The 27220-nt window shown below is 39.7% G+C and overlaps 1 protein-coding gene across 3 annotated transcripts; it reads right to left on the minus strand.

The window, feature by feature from the left end:
- Positions 1-3810: 3810 nt before the first annotated feature.
- LOC104593865 (sequence-specific DNA binding transcription factor) lies at positions 3811-26858 on the minus strand. 3 transcript variants are annotated; one of them, XM_010253905.3, is made up of 3 exons: positions 26535-26858; positions 25691-26245; positions 3811-4245 (listed from the first exon to the last, which is right to left on the minus strand). In XM_010253905.3, exons 2-3 carry the CDS (start codon positions 26226-26228, stop codon positions 3977-3979), a joined length of 807 nt encoding a protein of 268 aa, XP_010252207.1. In that variant the 5' UTR covers positions 26229-26245; positions 26535-26858; the 3' UTR covers positions 3811-3976. The 3 variants fall into 3 exon arrangements, with proteins under 3 accessions (XP_010252207.1, XP_010252205.1, XP_010252208.1); XM_010253903.3 differs by having other exon boundaries at positions 26549-26855; XM_010253906.3 differs by lacking the exon at positions 26535-26858 and adding an exon at positions 26328-26484.
- Positions 26859-27220: the final 362 nt, after the last annotated feature.

Consider the following 27220-nt stretch of genomic DNA (forward strand, 5'->3'; position numbering starts at 1 on the left):
ACCTTCCACCATTGCTTGGTTAGCCTAGAAGGATGAAGGGCCATGAAGATCATAACAAAAGTTGACTATGTGACATTTTTGTCTACAATGTGAGCAATCACGGGCTGAGCCACAACCACCACCACCACTTGCACCACCAAACTCTCTACCACCTCCTCGTGCACCTCTGGGCCCACGGACAAAACCCCTCACATTTCCTTCACCTCTACCATACATATGTCTACTAGGAAAACCTCCTCTGGAAACCACCATGGTTGATCTCTCTAAAGGTGGGGGATGATCACTATGCGGATTTGAGGCTCTCCTTATGCGAGAAAAAACCTCAGACAATGATGGAAGATCACTACTCCCTAAGATTTGGACCCGCACTAGTTCAAATTCAAACCTCAACCCAGATAAAAATCTTGCTACATCTAGATGTTCTCGTTGTTCATGTTGAGTCTTCAAATAAGTGGATAGGGGTTGATAAACTTTGAGCTCATTCCTTAAACTTTTTAGAGAATCAAAGTATTCTTCAACACTGTTATCTCCTTGTTGAAGAGAAAAATAGTCTTGGTACAACTGGTAATTTCTTGTGACATTATCTTGTCTAGAGTACAATTGCTTGGCATAGTCTCAAATCTCTTTGGTTGTGTCTAGAAACATAAGGTTTACACTAATGTGATTCTCCATATTATTCCAAAGTGATGTCATAATTTGGGCACTCTCTTGTACCCATTCATTGTACCCTTCTGATTCACTTTTCAATGGACCCTTCTTGATGTACTTCAACTTGCCTCTTGCAATGAGAGATACCTCAACCGACTTGGCCCATGGGACATAATTAGTACCATTGAGAAGTCATGAAATCTGATTGCACAACTGTTGTATGTTTAGTGCTACCATTTGATGAAGCCATGAGTGAAAGGAGATCACTGATTTGCCACTTAGGCAAACTGTTAAACAACTAGTATGCAACTACTATAACACACATTTTTCTTTAGGAAAAACACCAAGAATTATCAACTCTCTACTTTAGAAACACTTGGGAAAGATTACATACTTATCAAAAGGTGTCACCACAACACAAACCACTACAAAATCACCATACATTGAAGAGTACCTACCTCACAACTCGAAACATCACAAAGCTGCCCTCTTCTAACTGCTGAATAGAAGGCTTTTAATAAAACACCACCAACTCACACAACACTGTTACTTGAGGCATTAAAGCCTCTTTTCCAAGTGGACGATCAGTCCTCTTAAGTCCTTTTCATTTCCAACAATGAATATAGAATATTCTCTATTCTTAAGGCACAAAAAAGTTGGAATGTGAACAGTGCCGCGCACAGTACATTCGACCTCAAGGCTCTGATACCATGTTCCAACTTTAATAAAGTGAGGAAAAAGTGAAAAAAAAATGATAGAAGAAAGAAAGAGAAAGGGAAGGGAAAGGGAAGAATAGGAAAAGAAAAAATGGAAGACAAGAAAGGAGAAATCTGTTCTATTCTCCTTATTGTCACTCAAGTTGTATTAACATTCTATTAATGCTGAAATGACTACAATACCCTTAGGAAAATTACAACAGATATAAGAGAGAAAGAATAACATGAAAATGACAATACTGCCCCTATTAACTACTTCTAACAATTCTGACAATTTCCTACAAGCTTGAGAGGTTGTAAGGGTGAACTAACATCTTATTAACTAGCATTTGTGTTGAATCTAGGAGGGGTGGATCGTGGTTGTACTAACATAAGGGGTGGAGCCATAGTAAGGTTTTAGCACTCGTGCAACTCTATTTGGATTTTAGCAGATCTGCAAGTCTGTCTAAATTTATGTAGGACCCAGAAGCATACTTGGTGTTAAGGTTTTGATTGGAACATGCAAGACCAATTAGTTATAGAAATTCCCAAGCAGTTGCTTAGGGAGAGGACATAGACTTGGAGAAGCCAAACCTCTATAGATCGTTTGTGTCTCTTCGTCACTCTTTACTATCTCCCTTGTTTACTTTCAAACACTTGCATTCATTCTTTATTATTTACATCACATACTTCTCTTGAATTTTAGAATATTGGTTATGTATTGTTAACTTTGCATAATACTTCGCAGTTTCTAATATCAACTCGTCATTAATTTGTTAAACAAATTGGGAAAGGTCAGTATTAGAAAAAATTGGATAAAACCCAATTCAACCCAACCCCCCAGCCCCCGTCTTGGGTTGCAACATTTTCTAACAATATTATAAATATAACTAGTGTTTAGAAAACTGGACTGGATTGGTCAGTCAGACCGGTTGAACCATAAAGTTCAAAAACCTAGTGAAAACCAATTGATTGTTTACTTTAACCAAAAAATCGACAAAATGGTCTCAGTTACATAAAACCTCCTAGGTCACTAAGTAATTTAAATTCTAAAATGAGTGTGACAAGACTTAAACCCATGACCTCTTATTTTCATACATTGCTTATTAACCACTAATTATTTAATGACTCTTTATTATATATATTATACTTGTATTTTAAAGAAAATATAAATTAAGAAACTTGAACCTTGGTCATTTGCTTTAAAAATTAAACAATTTGCCTTTCATCCACAATATTTAAGTATAATAAAAGTTGTAAACTATATCATATATAGTATTTATATAACCCATAATATATATACATATATGCCATGTCGTCATGTTTCGACCTCTGGTTCAACCTAGGTTGAACCCCAATTTGAATGCCAAGAATTAACACACACATTCAAATTTGTTTCTGTTTTTTTTTTTTTATGAATCAGATTCAAATTTGTTTCATATTTAAATTCCATTTAATTGGTTAATTAACATAAAATATAATTTAAGAGCCATGCAAATCATTTGCATTCCAAATAAAAATAACAATTTATTAAATAATAATGGCTTAATTGGAAATGCTCCTTTTGCCTAGGGATGATTATTTATAACCTAGCCTAATGTGGCCAAATTTGCAAATTTCTAGGATCAAACAACTATTTTCTTCTGAGCTAAGGCCAACTTGGATTCATACCAAACCAACACATAATGCAGGTTAGACCTATACTAATAAATACCTAAGCTCGACCTACGAATTATATACATATATAGTAATACTTTATTATACATGTATTTTAAAGAAAATATAAATTAAGAGACTTGAACCTTGGTCAATTGCTTTAAAAATTAAACAATTTTCCTTTCATCCACCATATTTAAGTATATTAAAAGTTGTAAAGTATATTATATATAGTATTTATATAACCCATAATATATATACTACATATATGCCATGTCATCATGTTTCGACCTCTGGTTCAACCTAGGTTGAACCCCAATTTGAATGCCAAGAATTAACATTTGTTAACACACACACAATCAAATTTTTTTTGATGAATCAGATTCAAAATTGTTTCATATTTAAATTTCATTTAATTGGTTAATTGACATAAAATATAATTTAAGACCCATGCAAATCATTAACATTCCAAATAAAAATAACAATTTACAAAATAATAAAAATAATAATGGCTTAATTGGAAATGCTCCTTTTGCCTAGGGATGATTATTTATAACCTAGTCTAATGTGGCCATATTTGCAAATTCCTAGGATCAAGCAACTATTTTCTTCTGAGCTAAGCCCAACTTGGATTCATACCAAACCAACACATAATGCGGGTTAGACCTATGCTAAGAAATACCTAAGCTCAACCTACGAATTATATACATATATGGTAAATATTATATAATATTTAGATAAAAAAAATTTATATAGATATATGATATAATATATTAATATAGATAACAAATTTTTATATATTTTCTTATAATTAACAAAAATAAATAAAAACGTTAATTTGTAAAATAGGGTTATACAAACTAAACACTACAGTTATCTTGTAATGGAAAACATAATAGTTACCAGGTTCATACAAACTACTACGATTGACATGTCATGGAAAATATACATTATGATCTCACAGAGAATTGTCTTCCTTACTGAATCTGATCATAAAGCTGGTTAACCGTGCTAGCAAGAGTTCCAAGGACCTTGATCAACTCATCAGCCTGGTTCCTTGTGAATTTAGTCTGGCTTGAATGGATATTTCTTAAATCAGTCAACCCTTTGTCTTCATTTTCAGTGAAGTCTCCTCTCAGTATTGCATGGATGAAGTCTGAGTTCTCACGTAATTTCTCTACTATCTCCTGCTCATCTTCTACATTGCTTTTCTGAGCAACTGGTCTGCGCCTTCGCTTCTTGGAACCTAACATAACAACAGATAAAAATATAGTGATAATATTACGAGTAAAAAGTTCATTTACATGACTTCAAGTTCCAATGTCATTTATTTGTGCACCTTTAACCAAATGATTAGAATTATTCATTCTGGCAATATGAAGAAAAAAAAACTACATTCAAGTTGTTTGTGTAAAGCCATTTTCATTTATTTTGCACTTTTAACCCAATGATTAGAACCGTTCATTATAACAATATGAAGGCAAAAACTGCACTCAAGTTGTTACTGTAAGTCATTTCAAGCTGTAAACAGTACCAGATACCAAACCAGACTGAAAACTTCTTTTGAGGTACTACATCTTGCCCTTGGCACCCCCCTCCCCTAAAAAAATCCAAAAAAAATCAAATTCCTCTGTTTTTTTTCAAATGTAGTTTAAAGGATTAGTTTTGTATAATAGAAGACAAGGCTCAAGTGCACTTCAAAGATAAAACTCAACAATGTGAGAGTAACAGGACCTGGTCCTTTGGTCAGAGAAGTGTGTGGAGCATTCTTGGATAACTAGTATGAAGCACAATAACATGTCAGCAAAACCTCTTCAAAAGGTAGAGGAGAGAGAACCTGGAGAGGGACGAGACAGAGGCGAGTCTGAGGAAAGTGAAGAAATTGAATTGGATAAGTTGATTTGAGGTATATTTCTCAGAAATTCCTAGAAGAATGTAATCCATGTTCAATAAGTGATTTAAAGGGGGCGTTTTTTGTAATTTCCCCACTCAACATACAGGAACCATTGCTTGGTCAATTGTCAAATCTCAGGCGCATACAAGCATCAGATCATCAATACAAATATGTAAGCAACAATTTAGTGTAAAAAATGTCAATAGGTTAGGTCCATATGCAGTCAACCCCTCCTAAGACCCCAAATCGTTAGGATCCAAGGAATAAAAGCCTACATTATGGAATTGTGGCTTGTATTGTCTAGTTAGTTTAAGGTTTCAGGATTGATAGAAAAAAGTCCCATACAGCCCAACAAGAAAACTTGATGGTTGTCATGGTTAGCTCCATGCAACCATGTAACCCAAAATTGCATAGATCTTAACCAAGACGAAGAAGAAAAAAATAGAAATGGAGAGAGAGAGAGAGAGAGAGAGAGAGAGAGAGAGCAAACAGAACTAAGTTTAAGAGAATGAAATTAAGTCGGCATCCTCTGTTGATACTTTTAATGCAAAACAAAAGTACTAAATTACCCTCATAAAGGTAAAAGGACCCAAATACCCTTAGCTTCAACTGTCTCATTGATGAAGTGACAATTATGTTTCATGCTGTCATGTTGGACAGGGTTGTTGCAATATTAATTATTGTCTTATTATCACAGTACAATCTCACAGGTTGATAAACAAGATACCTATCTGGCCTGGTCCAGGACAAGTAAATTAACCACCCTACCAATCTTTAAAACTAACATCTTCAAGTATCTCACCATCCCATACATTTTGCGGTTTGGATCAATAGGAACATCAGTTGGTTGATCCCTAGGCTTCCATATCTTTGTGATTAGATCAAAGATGAATATACGTTGAGAGATGAAAATTCCCTTCTTGGATCTAACCACTTCAACCCCAACCAAGTACTTCAGATTTCCCATATCTTTAATCTCAAATTCAGTAGAATTTGTATTTCTTCCTAAGAATTACCTATGGCTATGAATACAATATCATCTGCATTTATGTTGTAGACTTGTAGTTGATTAGTCATCCTTCTTAATGAACAAAGTATCATCTGCTTAACTTTGTTTATATCCACAACTCATAACCAGTGTTCAGAGAACTGGACTGGACTTTAAAAACCATGAACCAGTTCACCGGCTAGTTTGGTCAGGCTCTAAAATTTGGTGGTAAAAAAACAGCCTTAACCGGCCAACCGGCCAACCGGCCATTCCAACCAGGGAATCGGTGAACTGGTCCCAGATTCATAAAACTGGCTGTTTTCTTTTTTTTTCATTTTAACTTTTATCCAAACTTCCAGAGCCAACTTTTTGCAAGCTATGTAAGCTTCCAAAAGCGCCTTGCCCCACTATTTTTGCCAAAAACAATGCCTTTTTTGGCCTCAAATCTTAACTTAGGTATAAAAAATTAAAATTAAACTAAAAAACGTCATATGCAGAATATAATTATATATTTTGATATATGTATATTATTATGTATAATTATATAATTATGCATATAACACATATATTATGTATAATTATATAATTATGCATATAACACATATATTATATATATTATCTATAGGATGACCCAGTGGCTCTCCCTTCGGGTCCGTTCTTTGAACATTGCCCATAATGGCTAAACTGAACCAATTGAACCACACCCTAGGAAACTATTTAAAGCCATATATTTCCTTCTTTAATAAGCATATTTCCTTAATCCATCTTAAAAGTAACGAAACAAACCCAAAAAGAGGTTGAATGTAAAATTCTTCTTGTAAATCACCATGCAAGAAGGCATTTTTCACATCTAGTTGATAAAATGGTCAATCATAAGTAGCAACAACAAAAAGGATATAGATTGAATTCATTTTTTCCACAACGACAAATGTCTCTATATAGTCAACCACATATTTTTGTATACATCCTATTGCTACTAATATGGCTTTATATCTCTATATTGATCTATCTTCCTTGTATTTAATAGTATATGCCCACTTGTATCCTACAAGCTTCTTTCTATGCGGTTGATTTGTTAACATCCAAATATAACATTTTTCAAGAGCATACATTGCATCTTCCATATCTTTTTTCACTAATGTACAACCATGACCTCTGGCAAGGTGATGGGATATAGACACTTCTATAAAAATAATAAAAAACAAGGAAATAGACACAAAAGATATGATTGAAAAAAAGCCATGTAGGTAGGAAGTAGAGAAAATTACAAAATGAAGTTAGAGGAGTAAGACTAAAACTTAAAGAAATTGACATCCATCAAAACATAATTTTCTTGGTAATAGAATCTTAAAGTAAGTTGAGCAAAGGAGGAAGAAGAAGAAAGAAGAACAACAGAAGAAGTATCTCACAGGATCTAAATCCTTAATCTCTTTTGTATCATTGTTGATGATCACCATATCATCAACATACATTATTAAAATAATAAACCTGTCATTTTCCTTCTTGTAGAATAGGATTAGCATTGTTTTGCCTATATCCCGCATTCCTCATGGCTTTGCAGAGTCTCTCAAACCATGCCCTAGGTGATTGCTTTAAGTTGTACAAAGCTCTTTTCAATCTACACACCTTCCCATCCATATCAAATCCTAGAGGAGGATCCATATAGACATTTTGAAGATCACCATTTAAGAAGGCATTTTTTTTCCATCAAGTTGATGCAACTTCCAAAAGTAATTTGTAGCAAGTGATAGAACCTAGATAGTTAGAATTTCCACAGGAGCAAATCCTTTTTTTTTTGAATGATAATACACAGGAGGAACAAATCTTTCCTTGTAGTCAATGCTTTCTCTCAGTATGAATTCCTTAGCAACCAACCTTGCCTTAAACCTCTCTACAGACCCATCTACCTTGTGCTTCACTGTGTACACCCATTTGCATCCAACAGTTTAAATCCAATCAGATAGATCCACTAACTCACATGTACCAGCTTCACATTTCCCCATTCATTGCTTCTCTCCACTTGGAATCAAGAATAGCTTTTGAGAACTTGGAAGGAGTGGTTATAGAGGACACAGCAAAAGCAAATGAGTAATAGGCAAGTGAAAGATGAGAGTATGAAACAAACTTAGATATAGGATGCAAGGTGCAGGAATGATCTTGATAACATAGAACAATAGGAACAACTAAATCAAAGTGAGGGACAATACCTTGACCAGATTAAGAGTCACCTGATTGGTCGCAGTCTTCAGCAATACACATTCATCTTCACTGTGTACTCTCTCTCTTCCTTTTATACACATTCATCTTGATCTCACATTCATTTGTTTTACTTTCTATGAGGTCAACTAGTTGCTGATAGGATCAGGAGCAATGTTTTAAAATGCGAACTGTGAAGAGGTGTAGTTCAGAATGTAAGAGGCATAAGCCTCCTGAACACAAGGAGGGGAACGAGGAGGAAGAAGAAGGAGGAAGAAGAGGAAGGAGGATGTAGTTTTCCTTTATTTTTAATAAAAATCTTTTGTATTAAGAAGAATGAAGATGCATAACACTAGCTAAAAGGGGGGGGGGGGTGTCTTGTCTTTAGCACGGCTCATGCAAAAGACATACGAGGCATACACCTCTTGCACCAAGGCTACACCTTGAAGGTATCAATGTCTCTAGCATATGCCTCAGGGCGTTTTGGGGGCACCTCGAGGTGCACCTCCAGACTTACGCTTCCCATGCCTTTTAAAACCCTAATTAGGAGTTTGTCCATGGCATGTAGGATCAGAAGAAGATGGAAATGAGGAAGAGGAAGATGATGTTGGGTCAGAAGGAGGTGGAAAAGTGTTAGAATGTGGCTGAGGCATAAACAGAGTCTCTTCCACCATACTATTCTCCCCCTAAAGAGGATTCCAAAGAGGCTCAAAGAAAGACTAAGATTCAAAGAAGTGACATCCTTGCTAACAAACTTTATCCCAGTGTTAGGATCAAGGCACTTATAACCCTTTTGAGTGAGAGAGTAGACAAGGAAGACTCCACGAATAGATTTTGAATCTAATTTCATTCTTTTTAGTTCTGTGACATGGATGAAACATACACAACAAAAAACTTTTGGAGTCAAAGGAAAAACAACTTGATCAGGACAAAGGATAGAGAAAGGAGTCTTCATACCTAGTCCATTGGATGCCATCTTATTAATTAGGTAAGAAGATGAATTAAGCCCTGCAAGGAACTTATTATTCTTCTCTCTTTGATTTGTTTCTCATGTCTCTTTATCTTTGGTACTCTCCGGTCTAAGATCAAGTGGTGACCAAGTTCTTCCCTAAGATCCTCAAGAGTTGCAAAATAAGTTAATGCAAAAAGTTCCCCTTAGTTCAAGGCCACATTGTCTTGGTTCAACCTATAAACGAAGCAAAGTTCTTTCTCTACCCATATGTCTTTAGGAGCTTATCCTAAATCTTTTAGGTTGTAATGTAGTGTTGTACAACCCCAGCAATGGCATTCTCCCTACACAAATTTTATATTCTGGTTTATCAGTCTTAGGCTCAACAACTTGCCCATTACTGTACCCTTGCATACCTATACTGACAATAGCTAGCTTGGTTGAAATAGCCCATTTAGCATATCTGAACTCATCTAGCTTAATGTTGGTAATCGGAAACATAGGGTGGTAAAAAATGGGAAGTGTTTCCCCTGACCTGGTTTCCTTTGATGAGACCTGGTGGAAGACATCCTAAGAGCAGGTATTATCTTCTCACACAACAATACAGCAGTAAAACACAGCAAGGATGAATACTGTTCACCTTCTGGAAAGCCAAAAATGGGCCCACAACAAACTGCTGGCAGTAGTCCTAGGAGCAGCCCACAAGATTCCGGAAAGAAGATTGCACACAGCACTCTTCCAATCCCAAATAGACAAAGATTAAAGTAGCAAGCTTACAAATGGACTACTCCTCTCTGCATAACTGTCTTCAAGCTGATTCTTCCTCCCCGCAAACCCTAGACCTGAACTCAGGTCTCACTTGCAGTCTGTGGAATGCTCCTTTCCATACCCTAACAGGGCATAAACAGAAGTTCTTAGGGTCTCCTTGGTTGGAGGATAAACCCAATAGAGTGAAGAGCAGGTCCCTTGGAAACACTCGAACAGATTAGGGTTTCAGTTCACCTGGATCAAAAGAAAGGAAAAAAACAGCAGAGAAAAGAGGTTCAAATCTTCAAAGAAACTCCTAGTGCTTTGATACCATGAAGTAAGTTGAGAAAAGGAGGAAAAAGAAGAAAGAAGAATAGAACAGTATAAGAGTTTGAGAATGGGACAACAGCTTCACTTTGTCCAGCCCAGATTGAAATTTATATAGAAGTTTGAAATAAAGAGAAGAATAACCTAGAAACAAACCTTTAATCACCTTAGGATCAAGTTTGTTCTAACAAGGACCCAAATTGTGAATACCCATGATCAACTTGAGGTTAAAGATCAAGAAGAAATAAAAGTGGAAAAAGTTAAAGAAATTCAAGTGCAAGATCAAATGTTCTGATTTTTTTTTTCTGATAAAAAGTAAGGTAATTGTATTAATGAGTATAACTGTAAAACATAACAACCTTCAGTCCACAAAAACTCCATGTACAGCCAACAACTATACAAAAAAGTCAACAAAAACTGGTCCCTCCCAAATACATACATGAGACCCCCAACTAAATCAAGTAAACAAAAAATCCATATCAAAATATTGATAGTGGGGAATATGCTTAAAAGAGTCCTTGGCTGACAGCCAGGAATGTAAAGTAGCCAATGCCCAAACCACCAACTCATCTAAGGAGCACCTTTGACCTTCAAAAATCCTACTATTTCTTTCTTTCCACGGGACCCAACACACTACATGAGGGATCGTACACCATAACACCTTACCCCTGTTACTTAAGCCCATCAACTTCCAAGAGAAGAGCAGTTCAGCTAAAGACTTGGGGCAGCACCACCTAATATTTAGCAGGGAGCAGAAATGACAGAACAGCAGATGGGCAACCTCACAATGAATAAATAAGTGTTCCACAGATTCATCTTCTCCATTACACATCACACAACTTGTGGAGGGCAGCACCAGACCCCTCCTGATTAGCTGCTCCTTGGAGAGACATTTGCCATGCACTGCAGTCCAGACCAAGAAGGAGACTTTAGTAGGAATGTGAGGAAGCCAAATCTCTTTCCAAGGAAAAGCTTGAGCCGAACCAGCATTCAGGTTTAAATAAAAAGACTTCACTGAGAAAATCCCATCCTTGGTCCATTTCCAAATTCTGGAATCTTGCTGATTTGGGAGTTGATAGTCCTGAATCACTTGTAGCAGCTCTAACAGATCAGAGAATTCCCAGTCATTGAGATGCCTCCTAAACTTTGGACACCAGTATCCTGTATTTCCCCGCCACTCAAACTGATCTGCCACCATCACATCCCTGTCTTCTGCTATAAGGAATAGCGACAGGACGGTCTCCATTAGGGAGGCACCATTGCACCAGGTGTCTCGCCAGAAACTAATCCTATTGCCATCCCCTAATTTTAGCCTAATCCCTTGGATAAAATGAGAATAAACCTTCTCAATTCCTTTCCAAACTGAGCGGCCAGCAGGCGTGGGTGCAGGTCCAGGGTCCCATCCATAGTTTCTAGTTCCAAACTTTTCCACAATTATCCGCCTCCAGAGAGCTTGAGGGTTAGAATTGAAGAGCCACAACCATCTACCTAGGAGAGCAGTATTCACCTGCCTAAAATTTCTCACTCCTAAACCCCCTGCCGAGACAGGTTTGCATATGGATTCCCACTTAACCTGATGAATCTTTTGTTCACCATCCTTCCCACACCATAGGAACTTCCTTTCTAACTTTTCCATCCTTTCAGCCACCTGTGTTGGGATTGGAATCAGAGATAAAAAGTGAATAGGTAGATTTGCTAGGACACTTTTCAACATAGTATATCTTAGCTCCCTTGGACAAATACCTGGACTTCCAACCCCCCAACTTCTTCTCTATCCTTTCAATCACCGGGTCCCAAATGGACTTGGAGTGACATTTTGCTCCAACTGGAAGACCCAGAAACCTGAAAGGGAATTTTCCCAACCCAAGCTCTGCAGCAAGATCCTGGGATAATTTCACTTTTCTGGAAATTCACCCGTAACCCAGAGATCACCTCGAACCACACCAGAATATCCGAAGATTACTTAACTGCTCCTTTTCTGCCTGAACAAAGAATAAAGTATTATCTGCATACTGTAGTAAAGGGACCACAGTTCCTTCCTCTGCCACTGTAAAACCTTCCACACAGCCTTCAGCCGCAGCTCTTTTAGTTAACCTATTTAAAGCCTCCACCACACAGATAAACAGCAAGGGAGAGAGGGGGTCTCCCTGTCAAAGACCCCTCGAACTTCTAAAAAAATCAGAAGATGACCCTTCACAAGTGTAGAAAACTTAGCAGTAGATATGCACACCCAATTCCTCCATTTCTGGCCAAAGTTCATTTTCTGCAGCACCAAGTCGAGAAACCTCCAGTTTACATGATCGTATGCCTTTTCTAAATCAATTTTGCATACCACACCATTGCTGCCACTCCTTAACTTCGAGTCTACCAGCTCGTTAGCAATAAGAATACCTTCTAATAATAGTCGGCTGGGCAAGAAAGCCCCCTACACCCCTGAAATGATCTCAGGAAGTACCTTCCTCATTCTATTAGCAAGGGTTTTCGCCAAAATTTTGTAGAAACCTCCTACCAAACTTATGGATCTGTAATCAGAGATACGCATAGGATTCTGAACCTTTGGAATCAAAGTTATAAACGTAGCATTTAAGCTACGCTCTAAGGATGCTCTTTTGTGGAAATCTGACATAGCCTTCATCACCTCTAGCTTTAGGAAACTCCAACATTTCTTGAAGAACAACATTGTGAACCCATCGTGTCTAGGGGTCTTCCCTCCCTCTAGGCTTTTGATAACCCCCCAAACTTCCTCTTCTGAGAAAGGTTTCTCTAGGTCTTCTCTTTGATTGTTGGAGAGGGCTTCAAATAGGCTCCCATTCAGACCTGGACGTGCCGGCCACACTTCCTTGTACAAATTCTTGAAGAATTTCACCACCTCCTTTTTAATAGAAGATTCCTCCTCAATAAGCCTGTCCCAACCTGCAGCTTCTTCAAAGTATTCTCCCTTCTTCGACAATTAGCCACTGCATGGAAATACTTTGTATTTGTCTCCCGCCTTTAGCCAAGAGATTTTAGCCCGTTGTCTCCATTTAATCTCTTCCTGATATGCTACTTTATCAAAACACTATTTTGCCTCAGCCCTAGCTGCCTTCTCTTCTTCAGATAGATTCACCAGCTCTTCAATGGTGCTTAACAACTCTCCTTTTTTTAATTCTACTGCCTTAAAACTGTTTTTCTTCCAGTCTAGGATTTTCTCTTTCAACATCTGTAGCTTCTTTGCAAGAATATGAGATCCTGAGCCTTCTACCTCAAAGGATAACCACCACTCCTTCAAATTCTCTTCAAAACCAGCCTCCCGAAACCACAGGTTATTAGTCCAAGTGAACTTAGCACCAGACAACAGCAGGTCCACCAGACCATGTCTGTTAACAAACTCACCAAAAGATTGCATCCCCGTAGTCCTTCTCACACCTTTATTTTTCTCCTGTGGGAATCTTATAATGTTAAAATCTCCGCCTATACACCAGGGAATATAACCCCTACTCCTTATTCTGCCCAGCTCCTCCCAGGAATTCTGCCTTTCAGAATCATCATTTGGGCCATACACCCCAGTGATTATCCCCTTGAAATTTCCGTCCCTACAACTTCAATGGAAACCGAATAATTTCCAACCATGGAGTCACTGATCGTGACAGTATTAGAATTCCATACCACTAGAATTCCCCATGCTGTTCCTGAAGCATTTAAACATCTCCACCCGCATTGGCCATCCCCCCACACGCTTCTAACCACTGATGCATCCATCCTACTCAGCTTTGTTTCTTGAAGCAAGATGATATCTGGTTTGTGTGCCTTTATTACTGAGCAGATGACAACCCTTCTCCGCCCCGAACCCAAAGCCCCGAACGTTCCACGACAAAATTTTCATCATAACTCAAATACAGTCCTATCCCCCCCCCCTTTTCCCCAACTTCTTACTACCTCCCTTTTCTCCTCCCTCTACCACCCTCCTCTGTACACCCTGCCCTATCATTCAGGCCCCAAGTGAGACGTAACAACTCCCTTTTCCCTTTCACATTCTTCTTACCTTTGGCATTCATTACACCTCTGTCCCGTAAAATCCTGTGTTCAATTTCCATTAGGAAATCCTTCGTCTGTTTCTGAAGACCCGCCATTGAGACCCTAAGAAACTCCCCAAAACTCAAATATTTGGGTAACACCCAACTCGACAGAAGCTCTCCCTTGACCACATTTTGAGTCCGTTGTAGAAGGCTCCCCTCCACTAACTCGGAGCCCTCCAAGATTTCCCCACCCTCCAGCAATGTTGTCTCTCCATCACCCTCACTCCAACAAGCTTGTGTTTCCACCACAGCCATACTAAGCGGAAGCTAACTCCCCTCTTCCCATCCTCTCTTCCGATGACGGATCCACAACCTATAACGGAGACACTTCTTCCCCATGAAGGTCCTCACTATTTTCCAAATCATTCTGGATTTTACTAGGGCTCCCTCTAAATTTAGGAGCGTCATCAGCAATTGTTCCGTCCGCATCTTCGTTAGACGACACAACTTCTGCCTCCACCATCATTGCTTTCCCTTTTCCCACTGCCGCTCCTGCAAGGACTCCTTGATTCTTCGCCTGGCCCCTCCTTCCCTCGAAGATCTTGATCGCCCTTGGGTCCCTTCTGTACACATTTGTAAACTTCCGATTCCGGCATCCATACTCAAGGTTAGGCTCTCAACTCCTCTGACTATCTCTCCCAATAGGCCCAACAACTAGAGAAAACTGGGTCCCGGTTTTTCGTAGGTCCTCCCCTCTCTTTTCCCTAAGCCCACGGTCCAAGCCCCTTTTACCATATGGGTCCCTGGACCTCCTTTTGTGGTTAAAGTTCTGGGTCTTCCATCTGACTCGTTCTTCCCTACCCTCTCCACCCGTGTGACCCAGCTCCAGCAAGCATTCCCCTATTAATTCTTTCAACTCCTCTTTACTATTCGGCCAATAGCCCTCTCTCCACCTTGTTCAGACTTTGAACCTGAGCCCCCTGAACGTTGTCAGGGATAAGGTCAGACTTTGCACTCCTCTTCACCTTGTTCAAATTTTGAAACCGAGCCCCCTGTCCGCAGCCAGACACAATGTCAGACGCTACCCTCCTCTCCATCGACTGATTCTCTTTCCCGTTTAATGCAATCAATGGTTCCCCTGTCATCTTCTCCAAATCTCCTGAACTTCAACCCTCCGGGTCACCCATGGAATGTCCGGCCGACACGACACCCACCCACACCCCCTTCTCAACTATCCCCAAGTCTCTACTACATAACTTTCAATCACTTCATCCCTCGAAATGTTCTTCGCCGATTTGTGTAACTCCATAACCGGCCTCACCAAAGGTTCTAGTTCTAGCCAGATGTGTACAATATACACCACTTCACCCACTCTAACTTCCACCGTTGTCGGAATCTCTCCCCTCCATACCACCTGCAATCTCACCCATTCATAGGTCGCCAGCTCCTCTGTGGAGTCATCTGTGGCTAGGAAACCCCCACAGAAATCCCCGATCGCTGAGATAACTTCCGAACTCCACAAGATCAGTGGAAGTCCATAAATACGGACCCAGATCTTCTGATCGAGATTGCCTCTCTCGGAAGGTTCGTTGGAGAGGCAACCCGCACAAGCACTCTATCTGTCAAGGAGAAGCATATTCTCCCCCAGGTACCACGGCGCACCACTAAGAACTGCCTCCGCTTCTTTCTCCGAGGAGGCTATGAACAGAAACAATCCATTCACAAGTTTTGTAACCTTCACCTCCCCTAAAGCACCCCAAGCTTCCTAAGTCCACCTCTCCACTACTACAAGATCAGATACCTCTGCCACGAACCTACTAACAAGGCATCCCTCCAGGAATTTCTTTCGAAGATTTACGCCCTTCTCCGACGTCTCAATGAAGAACAACCCATCATTCCTGAAAAACCTGGCCTCACCTTTTGTCAGCTGTACTCTAGTTTTAGTCACTTCTTTGAATGAAACCCCTTTCCTGGTCTTTGGATCTCTATCGCCTAACCATGGCGGTCTCCTCATCTCAACCTCTCTACCACCTAATCATCCTCATTTTCTCTACAGGTCAATATCGCAAATCCTACTACAAGATGCTAGAAAAAGCTTGAAATCGACAATGATCAGAAACTGTGAGTGCCATTTCCCTTCCACATTTTCTCTGCTCTCTATTTCATCATTGATCGGTATTTACTCGATAGAAGCAGAACCTAGTAAGGAAGTGACTTTACCTTACAAGTTCAACTATAACTAATTCAAAAATTACAACCCGACATGGCACAAGTCCACCAACATCAACAATGGAAGAAGTCCTAGAGTTTGTTGAAGAACCAAGGGTAGAAGAACACATAGAGATAGTGATTCTTAAGCTAGAGATTGAAGAAAAAGTTCCAAATGTTGCAGTTGAGATTTGGGATAAGTGAGGGGAAGATTCACCAAAATGGCAAGTTGATGATTTAAGTGTTCAAGAAGCTAATGTTATTGATGATTAAACAAAGATGGTTATGGAAGGCAGTGTTTCAGAAATACATTTTCTTGACAGTGTAGCCGGCCAGAGATAAGTGGAAGAGGAGAGAAGAAGAAGAGAAGAGAAGAGAGGAGAGAAGAGAGAGGGTTTGCAATGTAACAGTACTGGCGGCGCCAATGTTTATTTTACTATATATAGGGCGACAGAAATAACAAGGGAAAAGACCCTTGTGCCCCTGAGTACAATAACAGACATAACAGAAATAAAAAAACGAAATAAAAAAAAAACACTTTAATTAGCCAAACAGGCCCTAACATCTGCAACTAAGTTATTTTAACATTATTCCAACACTCCCCCTCAAGTTGGAGCATAGATGTCAATCATGCCCAACTTGTCACACAAATCTTTGTGCCGCACATGATGAAGACCTTTGGTGAAGATATCTGCAAGTTGCTCTTCCGAGCTGACATATGGTGTGCACACTTCTCCACTTTCAAGTTTCTCTCTGATAAAATGCTTGTCCACTTCAATGTGTTTCGTCCTATCATGCAGAACTGGATTAGCAGCAATATTGATGGTAGCTTTATTGTCACAGTAGAGTGACGTAGGATTGCTTACTGCGAAACCCAGTTCACCTAACAAATTTCTTATCCACATGATTTCCGCAACCCCATGAGCCATCGCTCTATACTCTGCTTCAGCACTGGATCTAGCCACCACACTTTGTTTTTTGCTTCTCCATGTGACAAGGTTTCCTCCTACAAAGGCACAATAACCACTGGTAGACTTTCGGTCATTGACTACTCCTGCCCAATCTGCATCAGTATATACTTCCACTTTTAAGTGACTGTATTTCTGGAACAACAAACCAGCTCCAAGAAACTTCTTGAGATATCTCAAGATCCTCTCTGCAGCCTCAAAGTGAGTTGTCCTCGGGCTGTGCATGAATTGACTAAGGACACCCACTGCATAGGCAATATCAGGCCTGATCATAGACAAATACAGAAGTCTCCCCACGAGTCTTTGGAACATCTTTACATCTTTCAAAAACTCTCCCTGACTGTCTCCCAGATGGTGATTAGGTTCAATAGGTGAATCAAATGGTTTTACCCCCAACTTGCCTGTATCTTCTAATAGATCTAGTACATACTTCCATTGGGAAATAAAGATGCCCTTGTGAGAGCGGGCAATTTCAATTCCAAGAAAGTATCGTAAGGGGCCTAGATCCTTCACCTAAAATTTAGTGGCTAAGAATTTTTTGTCTCTGGATTTCAGCCTCCCAATCTTCTGTGATCACTATGTCATCCACATACACAATAAGAGCTGCAATTTTACCTTCACCTCCTTTTACAAACAGGGTATGATCTGACTGGCATTGTTTGAATCCCATATGTTGGACTGCTAAATGGAACTTACTAAACCAAGCCCGAGGTGATTGTTTCAACCCATATAGGGACTTTTTTAACCTGCACACCTTTTGTTCACTGCCTTTGGCACAGAACCCTGGGGGTTGGGTCATGTACACCTCCTCTTCCAAGTCACCATTCAAGAAGGCATTCTTGATGTCCAATTGGTGAAGATCCCAGTCAAGATTTGCTGCTAAGGAGAGGAGAATCTGGATGGAGTTCATCTTCGCTACTGGAGCAAAAGTCTCTGCATAGTCTACTCCATATACCTGTGTGAAGCCTCTTGCTACCAGTCTAGCCTTGTACCTTTCAACAGTTCCATTAGCTTTGTGTTTCACTGTGAACACCCACTTGCACCCCATTGGTTCCTTCCCCTCAGGAAGATCTACCAACTCCCACGTACCATTTTTGTGTAAGGCATCAATTTCTTCCTACATTGCATCTGTCCATTCAGGTTTTGACAAAGCTTCTGCCACAGTCTTAGGGATGGGGACACTATCCACAGAAGAGAGAAAGGCACGGTACGATGGTGAAACATGCTCATAGGACACAAAGTTAGAGATAGGATGATTAGTGGTACAAGATCTAACACCCTTTCTCTTAGCAATAGGAATATTAAGATCATTGGGGACAGGTGAATCAACATTTAAAGGAGCAATGGAAGCAAGTGTACCTGGCTGATGAGACAGATCTGCCTCGGGTGAATCCGATGATGTTGGTTGCATAGTGTCCGGCTCCACGACTCTTGAACTCTGCTGGCTCTTATGGCGACGATGAAAAACCCGGAACAGAGGAGGATCGGGTAAAGGAGGTAGTAGTTGAATCTGAGTCGTCGCCTGTTTCTCCTCAACCCTACTCTCCCCTTGAGGAAAAACCGAGAAGAACGGTTGACTCTCAAAGAATGAGACATCAATGGAAACATAGTACTTGCGGGCAATGGGATCATAGCAACGATACCCCTTTTGAGATGAAGGGTAACCAAGAAAAACACAAGGAATAGCCCGAGGGTCAAGTTTACCACGAGTAGGTGATAGGTTGTGGACAAAACAACGACACCCAAAAACACGCATCGGAATGGTAGACAGCGGGGCTGTAGGGAACAAGAGCTGATGTGGGGCCTTATACTCTAGTAGCCGAGAGGGCATGCGATTGATGATATATGTCGCACACAATACTGCATCCATCCAAAACTGTTTTGGCACATTCATATGAATCGGCAAGCCACGAGCAACTTCGAGAAGGTGACGGTTTTTTCGTTCAGCCACACCATTTTGTTGGGGTGTCCTGGCACAAGAGCTTCGCTGAAGTGACCCACTCGAAGCAAAGAACTTCGTGAGATCACTATGGAAATATTCCTTTGCATTGTCCGACTGGAAAATATGAATTTCCGTTTGGAACTGAGTGAACACCATGCATTGAAAATCTTTCACAATTTGTGGCACTTCATCTCGAGATCGCATAGGGTAAACCCAAGTGTATCGAGAATAAACATCAATCAAAGTAACAAAATACTTATAGCCAGCCGCAGTAGGTAGAGTAACAGGGCCCCAAACATCAAAATAAACAATATGAAATGGAAATTCAGATCTTTTATTTCTTAAAGGTAAAGAACTTCTACAATGCTTATTCAACTGACAAGTTTGACACTGTAACTGACTCACTGACAAGGACTCAAACAACTTTGGGAACATAACTTTTAACGACTCAAAAGAAAGATGACCTAAACGATTATGCCATAAATAGGCCTGACTCTCACTCGACGAACTTGTGGACTCAGTCGCCACTAGACCAGCATTATTCTCCAACATGTAGAGACCATCCACCATGCTTCCTCTACCAATCGTCTTCCCCGAAGTCAAATCCTAAAACACACATGAAGACGAAAAAAAGGTGACTGATCAGTTCAAAGAGTGAGTAACACTACTAATGGACAACAAATTAATAGGTAATTTCGGAACATGCAGGACATTAGGAAGAGTAAAGCCAAGTGGGAGAGATATGGTGCCTCGGCCAGCTATGGTAGAAAAAGAACCATCAGCCAGTCTTACCTTATCTCTCCCAGAGAGAAGGTTATATGTCTGGAACAAATTTGACTTACCGGTCATGTGATTTGAGGCTCCGGAGTCAATAATCCAAGGTGAATCAATAGTATGAGATGACACATGGAAGGCTATGGCATTACCTGATGTAGACGCAAATGAGGTAGGAGTAGGCCCAGAATCCACCTGGCAGAGAGTCCTACCATACAATTCCAAATGTTCACGGAAGGAGTTGATAATATCTTCCTTAGGGTCAGAACCGGGATGTCTCTCCTGAGTTACGGAAGGACTAGCCTCTGTCGATGCCATATTAGTTGAGTTATACCTTTTTTTATTCTACTGGCCTGGTTTCTTGCCCTGATCCGGTGCTAACTTCTTACCCAAATCCTGTGCCCATTTAGGTTTTCCATGGAGATCCCAGCATGTATCTTTAGTGCGTCGTGTCTTCTGGCAGTGAGTGCACCAAAGCTTGCTTTTATCTTCTGATTTTTTCTGAGTGTCACCCCTTTTAAAGCCACCTCCGACATTTGTATCTGAATTTCCCCAGACCGCTAGGGCAACTGACTCCCCTTCTACACCATTCATCACACTTCTTCTGCTTTCTTCTGACTGTACCAAGGCATACACCTCCTGGACTGATGGCAAGTCTTTACTACCCAAGATCTGTACCCTGATGGACTCATATGACGAATTCAGCCCAAGGAGGAAGGCAAACACGCGTTGCTATGATACAAGTGACTTATAGGCCTTTGCATCTTCATCACACTTCCAATTCACATTCTGATAGTGATCAAGTTCTTTCCATATTGATGTCAAATCAGAATAGTACATCGAGAGACTCCTCTCCCCCTGCTTGCAAGTAGAAGATTCAGCTTGTAGTTGATATATCTTGGCATAGTGTCTCTGTTCTGAATAAGTGGACTTCGCTTGTTCCCATATCTCACAAGCAGTTTCAGCCCACATAAAAGTCTTCCTTACACGTGGCAGCATTGAAACCAAGAGCCAAGACATCACAATACTGTTCTCTTGGTTCCACCTATCATGCTCAGCACTTCCATACTTCGGTTCCTTTACTCTCTCCCATTGATGTATCCTATTCGCCCCCTAGCAGTGATGTGGAGTTTTATCCCCCTAGACCACTCAAGGTAATTCAGACCATCAAAGGGAATGACAGCCATGGGAAAGCTCATATCCATTCCCCCACTCACTCCATTGTGGCTCCCTGAGATCTCTGAAGTAGCAGAATTCTCAGTCAACATGGTCAAGCAGTTAATCAGTCCCAAACACCGGACTTAGGACCCCTCCTTACTCCACAAAACAATGCTCCACTCAGTTCACACCCACACACTCGGGTTTACCAACCAGATTGAGCACAAACAGTACCAAATTCCGGACAAAAACTGAGGTAATATTCAGCAGATTTCAGACCTGTATAGTTTTATCAGTCCCCACCTACCAGAATTCCAGAATGTCTAATAGCCACTAATCAGCAGGAGAGATCCCTCTTACTTATAGTCAACTCAAACCATTGAGAAGACAGGTCAGCATTGACCTACAGTTGTCTTAACACATGAACAGGATCACACGATCCAAGAAAACTAGGGTTACACAGGTTCGACAACATTCAGCCGCCCCAAATTCATAGGGTTTTCACTCGGCACATGACCAAGGAGAGTAAAGAAGAGAAAAAATAGGGAGAACTGTACCAGTTGTAGCTATTCTGTAGTCCAGAATCAGATTTCTTTTCTACTAGTCTGTTCGATCTGTTCTTTGGGTTGATTGATCTTCTCTTGATAGTAGGGTTGATCGATCTGCTCTCTTTTAATCAGCATTCCCGCTCTGATACCATCTTGACAGTGTAGCCAGCCAGAGATAAGTGGAAGAGGAGAGAAGAGAAGAGAAGAAGAGAAGAGAAGAGAGGAGAGAAGAGAAGAAGAAGAGAAGAGAAGAGAGGAGAGAAGAGAGAGGGTTTGCAATGTAACAGTACTGGCGGCGCCAGTGTTTATTTTACTATATATAGGGCGACAGAAATAACAAGGGAAAAGACCCTTGTGCCCCTGAGTACAATAACAGACATAACAGAAATAAAAAAACGAAATAAAAAAACACTTTAATTAGCCAAACAGGCCCTAACATCTGCAACTAAGTTATTTTAACATTATTCCAACACATTTCTTTCAAGATCCTTTTCTAGTTATGTGTGTGGCCTCTACTCTACAGTCCAATCATGTAGCTAATGGGAAGTCCTCCTTTTGTCATTAGGGCTATCAACTTTTCATTCTCAAGTTAGAGTCATTGCAATAAGTAGGATTAGAGTTATTGAGTCTTCTTTGAATTGAAATAAGATAATGGTAGTTTAGTTTGAGTCCTACTAGGGTTATTGAGTCTAACAATTTGACTCTTAGGACTATTATTATGAGTGTAATAGTTTGACTCCTAGGATTATTATGAGTTTAGAGTCTATAAATACGTATGGACGTTTTACACAAAGAGCAATGAAGTTTATTGAGTTTTCTTCAGCTTACACTAATTATGGTGAGTGAATCCCATACACTAGAGTAATTTTAGACATCTTGTGAGTGGTACTAGGTATTTTCTCTCTTCTTTCTCTCCCTGTTTTCTTTCTCATTCCTTCAAGAAGCCATTACAGCTATCAACAGCCATAAATTTCTGATCAAAGAGACCACTAAACATTTTCTAAGGACTAGAATTGAACTGGTCCTATATCAGTGTCCAAATATGGGAACAATTGGAGATGATTTGGGACAAAAGGGGAAAATGGTTGCAACGGAAAAATTTTGGGTTTTGACATAAAATATAGAAAAGCTTACCTAGATCAGTTTTAGTACTTTCGGAATGGTAAATAAATGCTTTTGATGGAGAACTTACTTGCTGTTGATGACTGTAAAAGCTACTTGCAAAATTAAAAAGATAGCTATAGAATAGAGAGAATCCAGGACCACTTAATGGGATGCCTAGAATAGCTTTAGGGTGTGGGAATCATTTGCCACACTTCACATAAGCCATAAGAACTCAAACAAACTCAGCTCATTTATTCCTCTATGTTCTTACACTTTACAGTATACAAATATATAAACAATCTACGGGTGGTCATTCTTATAAGAACTAAGTACAAAAATTACAAAAATCAACCCTATCCTAGTTTGATGCATAGAAAACAATTCCTAAGATAAATACACAATGACTCTAAAATCTTAATTACAACCATATGAGTAGACAAATTAAATGAATAAGCTGGAACTACATACAATATGCAAACTAAATTGCCCTTATTGTCTAAATGTACAAAATACATAAAAATTTTAAAAATTCTGATTTTGATTTGTTTGCCTTCATCAGTTTTGATCTCTAATATATGTTCACATGGAAAGGCAGATTTCCATGAGGCAGGGAGATCCTCTGTCCCCTTTGTTGTTCATCTGTGCCATGGAAATTCTCACACTTTTTAGCAAGAAGGCTGCAGAATTTGGTTTATGGAATGGGTTTGCAATCTCCCCTGGAAAGGAGAAAGTCAATATCTGTCAATTTGCAAATGATACCTTATGTTTTGTTGATGCTTCTATGACTCAATTGGAAACAGTGCTTGGGATTCTGAGCTGGTTTGAAGTGGTGTCTAGTCTCAAAGTTAACCCGAGTAAAAGTCAGATCATCCCAGTGGGCCATGTTTCAAATTTATAAGAATGTGCAAAAGTGATGGCTTGTCAAACTGATTCTCTCCCGGTAAAGTATTTGGGACTGCCTCTTGGGGCTAAATACACTTCCTCCTCAACCTGGTGCTCAATTATTGAGAGAATGGAGAAGAAACTGGCCTCTTGGAAGGCAAAATATTTATCGTTTAGAGGTAGGGTTGCTTTGATTAAGAGCACTCTTTCCAACCTCCCTACTTATTTCCTCTCTCTTTTCCCCATCCCAAACAAAATTGCAAATAGGCTGGAGCAACTCCAAAGGAATTTCTTATGGAGGGGTTGGGAAGAATGAAAAGAAGATTCACATTGTAAAGTGGGAGCAAGTGTGCCTCCCCAAGGAAGTTGGTGGGCTGGGAATAAGAAAGTTGAAGGAATTTAATTCTGCCCTTCTTAGTAAATGGCTATGAAAATTTGCTTCTGAGAGGAATGCATGGTGGAGAAGCCTTATTGCGGCAAAGTATGGAGTGGAATGGGGTGATTGGAGACCTAAGGAGCCTAATCTAAATGGGGGTAGATCTCTTTGGGCAGGTATCTCGAAGAGCATTCCTTTCTTCCTGGATGGGATCAGATTTAAGGTTGGTAAGGGGGATAGAATCAAATTTTGGGATCCCTGGTGTTCAGAGGATCCCTTGGCTGATGCTTTTCCCCTTCTATTCCAAATTTCTGTGAATCAAGATTCTTCAGTAGCTGAAAACTTTAGCATTTTTGGTGACTCCACTATTTGGACTCTTTGTAGGAGAAGTTTGTTTGATTGGGAGGTGGAAGAGTATGTGGTGTTGTTGGGGCTGCTTCAAAATTAGATGATTGATTTGAGTTTAGAGGATGAATGGGTTTGGAAGTGGAATGCAGACGACAGTTAAATCCCTGTTTCTTAAGCTGTGCAGATCAGGTCAGGAGAACTTCCCTGTCAAGCAGATTTGGAATCCAACTAGTCTCTCCAAGATCAATTTCCTGGTCTGGACAATGGCTCTTGATAAATGTCTGACCAAGACTAACCTGGAGAGACGTGGTATTCAGATTCTGGATCTCTCTTGTGTTTTGTGTGGAAATCTTGCAGAAACTACCGAGCACTTGTGTATCCATTGTCCAGTTTCTTTTTTGGTCTGGGGGCATTTTCTTAAGGTTTTGGAGATTAGCTGGACTATGCCAAAATCTGTGAAGGAGCTGTTGATGCCTTGGAGAGTTGAGGGTCTCAACAAGAAATGAAAGCTTGTTTGGAGTACCATTCCAGCAGCTGTGTTATGGTCCATTTGGACTGAAAGAAATAACAGAATCTTCTGTGAAAATTTAAAAGCCCGGATGAAGTAGTGCAGAAAGCCGTGGGCAAGCTATGTTCCTGGGTGTCGAAGAATGAGGAATTTAAAAACCAGAATGTATCTCTTTTGTTTTGTTCTAAATCATGGATGAGCTTGTAATTTGGCTTGTGCCAGACAGTATTAGTGGTTAGGGTCTTGTTGTATCTCTCTTTTATGTGCTGAATAAATTACATTACCTTTTTCCAAAAAAAAAAAAAAAAAAAAAAAAAATTGAGCGTAACAGTAATGGATGTCCATACATCTAGAAAAACTGATATTCAATACTGATGCAGCATCATAGACATAGGTAGAAGGTTCTAAAATTTCGAGCTCCTAGTAAGTCCATGAAGACCATAGCTTATTGGTTTCACAATCTCAACTGACGTTCTATCCTCAGAGTCATCTCAAATACAAGGAAGCAAGCTTCCACTACGCATCAAATCAAAAAATATCTCAACAAAACAGAATGTGATATCTCTAGAAAGGTTCCACCAAAATATATAGTTATCAGTATCTTCTTTTCCGACAACCTGAAATACTCCAACAACATTGCAGGAAAACAGGCTATGGTATCTAAGGGGGAAGGGAGTTGAGTTGCAGTACTGGAATCAGATAAATATATTTTTTATGTAGGACAGAAAAATATAGAGCAATAAAAGTAGTTTAACGTTTCCAGGGAAAAAGAAGATTACCAGAATCCAATATTACATCAAGCATGTCAGCCCCTCCTTCTGGATCATCATCCAGGTCTGTACAGCGATCCTCTTGAGCCTTCAAAAACTCACCAATTGATTCAAAGACTTCTCTATCAAAAGAAACTGGAAGCCCAAACTCTTTTCTCCTTTCAGACTGCAGAGACCAATATGCGTTGCCCACCAACTGGGATTCCCAGTCCTTGATTCTTTTATATTCCAGAAGAAGTGAATCCCACTTCCTGTGGCACTGATTTAATGATCTGACAACACCCACTGCGGTGCAATTGTCTGATATAATTTTCCATTTCTGATAATAAGACAGTGCTTTCAAGCAATCACCTTCAACAGAAGCAACCTCGCCTATAAGAATAAGTATTTCCCGTGCAGTCCAGTCAGGAGCCACCTGAGAACGGGTGCATCGAGAAGATACAACGTATGATTGATGACCAGTTTTGCACTCTTTTTCCACATCATTCTCTTCTTTTTTAGGTGTTTGCAGATTTTGAAGCTCTGAAAGTGGTTGGGTTGTTTCCATCTATTCAACTGATATCTCTGCAGCACAGCAAAAACATAATTTCATACGAAACTCCAAGAAGGAAAATCCATGGATAAAATTAAAGCACAAAATCAAAACCTCAACTAATCTTCATATAAAATATGCAGAAAAAACATCGAAAAGAAAAAGAGAATTCCATAATATGCAGCAGATCACAAATGCAATAACATCTGAATAAAGAAATGATGGGTTGGCCCTAAAAGACCATCACTGTATCATCTATGAGATTATATCGTAAAACATAAAGCAATTAAAATCAACATAAAAAGGAAAGACCGTTCGTGCCTATACAAATTTACCCTCCGATTATGATTCAAACCAAACTGCCATTCTGTTCGTCGGATAAAGCCCCTCCGACTTTTCCCCAGGTGAAAATGTGGTTGATTCAAGGGCTTTTTGCATAAATATTAAAGTTTTTTTTGATAAATCCAAGCCGTATTACAAAAGCCGGGGCACGTCCCCAAGAATCACAATTACATATAAAACCTAGAGGGGGAGGGAAATCCTGAATATTAAAATTTAAGGAGTCTGAAGGACTGAATTGGACTTGATTGGTAAGCCAATCACAGCTTGATTTGCTTTGAATTTCACTATAATTAAGGGACAATCCTTTAAGTTTAAAGCCAGATTATGGACTTCCCATACAGCCCAGGCCCTCGGCCATATTAATTGTGGCTTTATCCAAATAATACGCCTTTATATCTAAAACTTTCCCCCCATAATTTTTAGTAATAGTCTCTACAAACACAATTGAAACCATTCATACAAGATGCATCAAAATTAATTTTGATTTTGTTGTATTTTGGGGATTTCCAAATAATCAGTCGCCACTTCTTTGAAAATTCTCTATGGGGTTCATTTTGATGAATTTTTACATTCTCATAAAAGGCCATTCTTGTTCTCTCCAAAACTTGAGGAGGGGGAGTCTCCACCTTTTCAAAAATCCTTTTGTTTCTACTCTTCCTGATGAA

The sequence above is a fragment of the Nelumbo nucifera genome, chromosome 5 (genome assembly GCF_055504915.1).
Source record: "Nelumbo nucifera cultivar China Antique chromosome 5, China Antique-T2T, whole genome shotgun sequence".
NCBI lineage: Eukaryota > Viridiplantae > Streptophyta > Magnoliopsida > Proteales > Nelumbonaceae > Nelumbo > Nelumbo nucifera.